This window comes from Theobroma cacao, chromosome 8 (genome assembly GCF_000208745.1).
Source record: "Theobroma cacao cultivar B97-61/B2 chromosome 8, Criollo_cocoa_genome_V2, whole genome shotgun sequence".
Lineage (NCBI taxonomy): Eukaryota > Viridiplantae > Streptophyta > Magnoliopsida > Malvales > Malvaceae > Theobroma > Theobroma cacao.
The window spans coordinates 9813183-9822617 of NC_030857.1; the positions used below are offsets into that span (position 1 = coordinate 9813183).

At 31.6% G+C, this 9435-nt stretch overlaps 1 protein-coding gene across 1 annotated transcript; it reads left to right on the top strand.

Annotated features, from left to right (window-relative positions):
- LOC18592550 (pathogen-related protein) lies at positions 7797-9189 on the top strand. Its single transcript, XM_018125355.1, has 4 exons — positions 7797-8133; positions 8238-8370; positions 8489-8790; positions 8870-9189. The coding sequence occupies exons 1-4, from the start codon at positions 7951-7953 to the stop codon at positions 9014-9016; spliced, it is 765 nt and encodes a 254-aa protein (XP_017980844.1). The 5' UTR covers positions 7797-7950; the 3' UTR covers positions 9017-9189.

The window sequence follows — 9435 nt, forward strand, 5'->3', positions numbered from 1 at the left end:
TGGCTATATACAATAAATTTAAATGGTTTGAGCATAATATTTAAAATTCTTTTAATAATATTTTAGAAGATTAAAATTAACAGAAAAATGTAAAATAATAATGTTAATAGTAAAAGATAGTAAAAAAAATGTTTTAATTATTTTTTAGTCATAAACGAAAAAAAAGAATTGAGATTTGGAAGAATATACATGTTTACAAACGTATAAATAAATAAATAAATAGTAGGAAAATGTGGTAATATATTATATTGGTTTTAAAAAAAAACTAATGAAAAGAACAAGATAAAAGGGAAAGAACAAGATAAAAAGAAAAGAAAGAGAAAGAAAAGACATAAGAATAAGTAATCAACTAATAGAAATTAAGTAAATGAACAAGTAAAGTAGAAAATGATAAAGTAAAATATAAGAGAAATGGTTAAAAAGATAATATGAGTTATCAAGAGTTAAAATAGTGTGGCATAGGAAATAAATTAGTCACAACAATAAAACCTTTGTTTTAGGTCAATATTAATAGTTATGATAGTACATGAATTGAGCCTTAATGTACCATACTATTAACCATGGAAAGAATACAAAATCAATACCGATGATGGGATGATTGGTCGGGATGCGAGGAGTCGCAATCCCGGACTAATTTTCTCTAGGTTCGAAACCCAAATTAAGGCTCCACTAGTATGATGGGAGGGCCTCGATTTTGAGGTTTTGAGATTTTTTAATTTTTAAATAAATAAAAATTATTATACAATAAATTAGTTAAACAAAACATAAATATAAATATGGCATACATAAAAGAATAGATGACATATATTTAAGTTGTCCAAAGATAAAAATAAAAATTTGTGAAAATGGCAATACTCATTATGATAAATAAATAGATGAATAACTCAAATAGTTAATGATGGAAAATTCAAAACAATAAAAGTTTAAAATATAAAATTTAAATATCTAGTGGTATAAAATATAAATTAATAAGTATTATGAAAAGGGAATAAGACAGATAATAAAAAGAGAGAAAAATAGAATTAAAATATATATAAAATAAGATATCATGCACTAGATTTGAATGAAAGATTATTTACATAGAAAAATTGTTCACTTAAATAACATAGAATCATAGATAAATTATAACATATCTAATTACAAAAAAGGGTATAGAAAAATAGAATCCATAAGAAATAACAAGGAAGACATAGGAGAAACTTAAAATGAAAAAAAATGATAAAAAAATAATAATAAAAATAAACTTCACAAGCATAGCATATATTTCTATTGCATCATGCATATCATGACATATAAATATTTCTGTTCACAAGTATAAGTCCCAATGATGGGATTTTCTGAAAATCTTGCGAAGGCGAGTTTATCTCGAAAAGCTCTCTAAGTGAAAGGATATCTTCAGGTCCCACCAATATGATGGGAGGGCTCAGGAAACATCTTTGATAATAAGGCTTTTGCTCGTAATAGGTTTACATTCATGAAAATATTTTTTAAAAAAATGTACGATAACCCCGATGATGGGATTATTAATCAAATTTGCGAAGGTAAATCTCTCAGATAATTCCCTAGGTGAGAGAATACCTCCGGATCCCATCAGTATGATGGGTAGATCAAAGAGAACTTCCTTGATAAAAGGTTATTCGTCCGACATTTTTTTTGAATCTTATGCTATGCATTTTATAATGCCTCATGTTCGCATTTGACCTTAGAATCAGATAAAATACTTTAACAAAATAAAAGATAAAATGAATGAATAATAGCTAAGGAAATATAATGAATTAAAAGATTAAAGCCCGATAGGATAATCTAAAATCAAATGGTACCTTTCATGAAACGGACGTCCTGGGGGTGCTGATTCTTCATAGGGCATAACCGCACTCCCGAACCTAGTCCTAAAAAAACGTAGACCAATTTGAGATTCTCTCGACGGATTTAAAATTAATTTAAGACTTCGTCAATTAGAATTGAGTCAATAGGTGGCCAATCACACCTAGGAAAAAATATTGGTGGCGACTCCTAGTATTTTCATCACGTCTAACGGTCGGGTTTCTGGACCCGTACGTTATGACAATGCTTTGCCTATGAATAAAAAAGGCAAGTTATGTGAACATGGCCAATGGACAAAAATGTGTGGCAATGGAATATAAAACTTAGACGACAATTGTTTGGATACGAATTTCAGCAGTGGTCTAATCTATGGAATAATCTAAGAGAGTATTCCCTGGGAGACGGTTTCAAAATGAGCTTATTCGGAAGGCTACTTCAAAGGGCAGGTTCTCTTCTAAATATTTCTGCCGATTAGCTTGTAATTCGGATTCTTCTATGCTGTGGAAGAGAATTTGGCATGGGGATGCACCATATAGGGTGGAAGTGTTCGTGTGGCAGTTGATGTGGGATAGAATTGCGGTTAACTCTAAACTAGTTAAAAGGAAACTAATTAATGAGGAAAAAGCTTTATGTGCAATTTGCAATAAAAGTCTTGAGACTGTCAATCATCTATTATTTTCATGCAATGAGAATTGGAGATTATGAGGATTGTGGTTTTCTGACTGGAGGAAGAACTGGGTATCTCCTGCCAATCCAAGAGAATTTTTCCTTCTATGGAGGTTGAGTTGTGTTTTTGAAGACAAATGGAAGATCTGGACGATGGCTTTTTATGCTTTCACATGGTCAATTTGGTTTTTTCGCAATGACGTTGTCTTTAATGGGAGGATCTAGGATATGAGGTAGTGTTATGATTTAATTAAAATGCATACAGTTGTTTGGTGCAAACCAAAATGGTCAAAGATGATGGATTTAATTGAGGACATCTATGGGAATCCAAATGTTGCCTCAATTATTCCTAATATTAAAGTCGAGAGGCCATCTGTGCAATGGGAGGCTCCATATTTTGATTGGATAAAATTTAATGTGGATTGGGCGTCAGCTGGTAATGTGGGAGTAGGCATTGGTGGGATTGCTCGTGATCACATGGGTATAGGTAGATTAAAATTTTCTAGATCTGTGGGTATATGTGATGCTAATCAAGCTGAGGTTATGGCTATTAGAGAGGCATATGCTCTATTTATTAAATATTTAAGGAAGGATAATGTGCCTTTGTGGATAGAGTCAGACACTCAAAATGCAGTGTTATAGTGCAATAATATTTCTAAGGCCCCTTGGAGGTTTAGACAATATATAATTCACATTGATGGTTTTCAACTGTCTTTAGGAAATTGGATAGTGAAGCATGTTTTTAGGAAGGCTAATGCCATGGCAGATGGTCTTTCAAAGAATGGAATCACAAGAGAGGTTCATTTTATTCAAATTGTTGAAGTATCATATGATGATTATTAGAGTTGCTCGAAGAATGGGAAGTTGACTTGGAGTTATTTGGAACAGATTGTACGGGATCCGACTGATATTAAGGAAAGTAAAATCATGAGATTTGAATTAATTCTCAAGTTTTTGGGTGTTGGACAGAACTTTTATCTTGGCGGTTTTATGTCAATGGGGCTGAGGCCATGCCTTAAGTTATGTGATTTGGGAGTTGGAGTGTGCTTGATCTTTCACTGATTTTCTTGGCTCTATTATTTGTTTTCAAAATTGTGGGCTCGGCTTACAAGTGTTTAACTGCTGCTTGGACAAGTTACAATTATAAGGATATCTATTATTTAATTACAGTTTGATTGCAAGAACCTAGTAAAAGAATTGTTTCTGGTCTCCATTCAGATATGTAATGAGTAGTCTTAGCTTCAATTTATACAATAAATAATGGATAATTAAGGTGATTCGAACAAGCTATCATGGAATAATATGTTTCATATGAATTGTGGGCTATGTGTTGATGTCTGCTGATAGTTTTGTAGCTTTGAGCTAATTTAAAAAAAAAAAAGGAGAGGTTTTTTGGGTCTAAATGTCCTTAAATCTAGATCTAAAATGTATGGGGGTTCTCTTAGTTTTCCTTTTATTTTTATATAATTATAAAGTTCAAATGCTTATTTTTAGCTTTGGCATTGAGCAATAAAATTGCATACTTTTCCAAAAAAAGGTCCAAGATTTAAAGATTCAAGAATGAAAAATGTCACATTCGCTTTTAAAACTCAAAACCAAGCTCAAATCTTCAAAAATGGTGATTTGGGTAGAAAATGGGTTGAGAAAGCATTACGGTTGAGAAAATACCTTTCAAAATCGGCTGAGAGTCATAAACCCTCATAGAATGTGATATATTTATAGTTTGGAATGTGAAAATACGTTTTTACCATTTTTGTTTTTCTGATTTTGATGAAATCTATCTATAGATAAGGTCATCTATTGATAAATGGGCTTTAAGGTCTTTTTAAAAAGCTTTTGGGTTTCTATCTATAGTTAGATTTGTCTATCTATCAATAGATAAGTCCGATCTATCAGTAGATGTTCTTCCATTCCTTTTAAAAACTTTCTGCATTTAATCTATCGATTGATTTTGTCTAGAATGTACTCTGAGTGTCTTTAACTTTAATACCATATAAATAAATGTCTTTATTTTTTTTCTATTTTACGTTTCATTTACTTAAAATATTTAATATAATTAAGCAAACACTCCCCATTTGAATTCAATATAAATATTCAAAAAATAAAATTCCAAAAGAATCAAAATCAAAATTTTGATTTCAAGAACAAAACAAAAAAAATTCGATTAAAATTAAAGTTGCAGCTCTCATTTACCATAGCAAACATATTTAAAAAGTTATGAAAAAAATCTTTTTTGGTTATTTAAATAATAACGGAACTATTATTATCATTTTTTATTTTCAATAAATTATTTTATAAAAATAATATATTTTGACTCTTTTTAGACTTAAAAAAATCTCTACTTTCACAATGATAGCTAATCAAGGTGGCAGCCACAAAAGATAAAAGAATATATGAAAGAGATTATAACCAATAAACAAATCAAATATAATAAATGTCCAAAGCTCATTTAAGGATTTATACACTAAAGTTAAGGGTTTCACGTAAGGTTGGTGAGATTAGAGTATGGAAGATGGATTTTTATGCTTTAGTGTGGTCTTTATGGTTGGCAAGGAATGAGGTTGTGGTTAATTGTAAATTTTGAGATCTCAATCAGGTTTATGAATTGTTTCAACTTTGCATTGTTATGTGAGCCAATGCAAAATGGGCACGAGAGTATGGAGGGATATTGGATACATTCAGGGCACCAACTTTAAGAGTTGTTATTAATAATAATAAAAAAAAAAAAAGAGCAGGGTAGTGGTTCAATGGGAAAAGCCGGCTGCCAGGTCAATGAAATTTAATGTTGATAGAGTTGCGAGTGGGCGTCAGAGGGAGGCAAGCTTGGCGGAAACTTAAGAAGCTCAGCGGAAATCCTAGCAACAAGGGAAGCCTTGTTATTTTCAGCTTCACGGTGGGAGGACAACCATGTTTTGTTGGCGGAGAGCAATTCCATGAATGCTGTCATGTGAGTACAGACACCACTAGAAACTCCATGGAGATTACGAAAATGGATCTTGCACATTGAAACAATGAAAAAACAACTGGTTAAGTGGGAAATTAAACATGTGCTCCGAGACGCAAATCAACAAACGGATAACTTGGCCAAAGCAAGAGTAAGGGGAGAGGTGAAGCTGCTGACAGGGCCGGCCCTTGGGTGAAGCAACTCAAGCAAGGGCTTTAGGCTTCTAATTTGGAGAGGTTCAATTTTAGAGAAAATTTATAATTTTATAATAATTATAATATAATTAATTATATTAAAAATATATAAAAATTAAAAAATATAAAAGTAAAAATAATTAATAAAATTATTTATTTTTTATTTTTTTAATTATGTACTTAATAAATCTTAATTTTTTATTATTTTTTTATTTTTAAAATGTTATTAATTCTCAACTATATTTTTTCATTTCTGATAAATTAACAGTCATATATATTTAATTATCTCCAACAGTTATTTTTTTCTCATTTATTTTTCTTATTTTCAATCAACGCATTTAATGATTGCCAACAGTTTTTTTTTCTTATATATAAAACTAATTATTTTTTTTAATATATAATATCTACTTTTGAAATATTCCTTTCTTATTTGCTCTTTCTTATTTTAATTTCAATTTTTCTTCAAAAAATACATAACAAATCTGTTCTTTTATTATCTTCATAAAGCTGTGAGCCTTATTTGAAAGAATATTATCTTAATCTTAAATATTCATTAAAATATAACAACTATTCTGACATTGATGGTTTCGATTTATTTTCAGAGTTAAAAATTTTAAAAGAAATTATACAGTAAGAAAACAATCTAATTGACATATTTAATCATATAAAAAGACTCGATTCTTTTCCAAATATATATATTGCTTTTAGAATAAAATTAATAATTTTAGTAAATGTTACTTCAGAAAGAAGTTTTTCAAAACTAAAATTAATAAAATCTTATTAAATGAATTGATTATATTATCATTTGAAAAAAAAATATTAGAGAAACTTGATTATAAAAATTTAATTACAAATTTTACATCTTGAAAACTCATCAAACGGCATTTTTTAGCTTTTTTTCAAGATTTGACTCGAACTATTCGGTAAATTCCTATACGTTACGTTAGAAGAATAAAATTTTAATAATTTTTTTTTTAATTTTAATTTAAAAAAAATTATTTAATTTTAAATCTTTGAACTTATTGAGCCGCCTTGACTGCTGAATATATGGGATGAAAACCAAAGCAGCGGTGAAAGAGCGGGTGAAGAGATAAGCAGCTGAGTCGGTTGGTAAGAGGAACACTCTACAAGTTTGGTTTCCTTTGCGTTTGAAAGTGCGTTTGTCTTGTCTTTCTCGAACCTGCCCGTGGGATTTGTAGGCTGCTGGTAGTGGAAAAGTTTGATTGTGCTTCTCCCTTTCTGTGTACAGGGGATCTTTTGCATATTGTTCTGATTGTACAGGGTAGGGATTTTTTATTTTTTACTTTTAAGGATTGAGGTTTTTATGAATTGTTGATATGATTTTGTTTTGGTACACCCCTGGTTCCTTTGTGAGGGGCATAACCTGGCAAAATCAATATAAGGAGGTAACCTAAGGTTCCCTTGGTATTTAATCAAACTCATTTTTTCTAAAAAAAAAATCTCCAATCATAATAATCATAATAGATGGATAAAGGGTTCCTTTAAAACAAAATAAAAGATAGCAGCAAAGAGAATAATAGAAATATTTTTGAAGCAGCACGAAATTTCAATTTATTCAATTTTTCTTCGATTTTGTCGAGGTTCATTTAAATTAGCTTACTGTTAGATTATTAACAGGTTACACCCTAGTGGCCATTCCTTCAAAGTTTTTTGATCATTTATTAATTTGTCAGAACTGTATTAGGGAATTTATTTGTGTTGAAAGGTAAAGAATAAGAATTTTTATTAGTAAGATAAATATAAAAGATTGTCCTATCAAGATCACTCCTAACTTGTAACAATATAAAGTGAATAATTGCTACGGAAAATATTTTATCCCGTTAATTAAGAAATTGAATTGTTTACAAGCACATTCATTCTCTTTAGTTTCATAATCAACCACTAATAATCTGATTACCCAAATAATTTTGGAGGTAAAACATTTTGATCATTTTTTTCAAAATGAAATTATTTTCTTATATCCAAAGTCCTCCAAAAAATTTGACTAATCCTTGTTATATGCAAGTTGGGTTGGAACCTTGGGCATCAAGAATTTCCACTACCAACTTTGACTGGTAGGGAGACACTTTGCTTGGTCAAATGTACAGTATTGGAGGGTCATTTTGTGGCCTCTGTTAATGAAACTCTTTACTTTTCAAATAAAAAAAAAAAAAAAAAACTTTGACTGGTTGCTCACCACATGCAAGTCATGGCGGAGTTTGTTTATCCAGTGCAGATGAACCTAGTCCGTATAAAAAAGAGTTAAAAGGAAACGACCATTATTCAAATATTGATCTATTAAGATCCCTTGTTTTCCGTTGTATGCTTGAAACCAATAATTGCTTAAAATTTTTGTTGTCTGAGAAAATGGCTTCCTCTGTCACTCAGGAGGACAAGTACCGTTCTTACTTACACGGAGAGGGTGAAAAGAACACTAAGTGGAAGTTTGGTACTCCTCCTAACTATGATGTTGTTAACAAGCTCTTTGAAGAAGGCAGAACTAAGGTTTCTTTTTCCTCTGTACAATATACATGGGTGTGTAGCAGTATATGTATTCAATGTGTCACTAATCAGTATGACTGTCTGGTTTTTCATTATGTTGATGACAGATATGGCCTCCTGGATCACTTGAAGAAAAGGTCCAGAACCTTGTCAAGACATGGGAAATGGAAATGTTCAACAAAATATCCTTTGAGGACTTCAAGTCGATTAATCTGGAGAACTATACTGTCAGTGTAAACGGTATGATCACCACTTCTTTTCCACTTTTTCATCATTAAGATCCATCTTAGTTTTATCTTATCATTGGTCAAAGACCAAAAAACTGAAAGAAGCCCTGATTTTTTGTCATAATATTCAGGAAGGAAACCTTTGACTTTGGAAGAAAAGAGAAAGCTTTGGGGAGGATATAACTCCTTCATGCAAACATCCTTACCAGAGAACTTGAGGGGCTACAACCCAGCAGAGGAAACTGCAGATTCCTCTCATGTTGCCTTCACAACAGCGTTTCCAAGAGGGTTTGCTCTGGAAGTTATTCAGGTTTATTCAGGGCCTCCACTGATTGTGTACAAGTTCAGGCACTGGGGTTATATGGAGGGTCCTTTCAAAGGCCATGCCGCAACTGGGGAACTAGTAGAATTGTACGGAATATCAACTGTGGAGGTACATGTTAACTCCTATAATTCTTGGTTCTTTTCTCTTCTATACTGTGAATAAATTCTGCATTTCTCTGTTGAAATAGGTCGATGAACAGATGAAAATCTTGAAGATAGAGTTCTTTTTTGATCGTGGAGAGCTGCTTGGAGGTCTTATGAAAGGTGCTAAACTGGGTAGTACTGGCACTGATCAGGTGGCTTTGAGCTGTCCATTCTTGAGGAAAACAGGATAGCCTGCTTGAATGCATATGTATAATTTTCTGTTGTTTTTTTTTTTTTATAATTGAGAGAGAGAGGATTTGAACCTGCTCTTTAGGGAAGGGATCATGCACCATCCAATGAGCCAATGTTTGGGTGAATGTATAATTTTCTGTGTGACTAATAAAAATGAAGGATCTTTCCAAAATGCTCTCTCCTTTTATTGACTTGCGTTATTCACTTATTCTAACAATATTGTTGGATTGCAGCAGCTCACACACACACAATGCGCTCAAAGTCTTGCAGCAGCTAACTGAAAGAGACTGCTGCACTTGTGATCTGATGCAGAACCACGAGTGGATTATTTTTAAACCAGTTAGTGTTATTACTCTCATCTGTAAGCTGGAAGCCTTGGGCGATTGTAATCTTTTGGAGCAGCTATTTGGCTGACTCC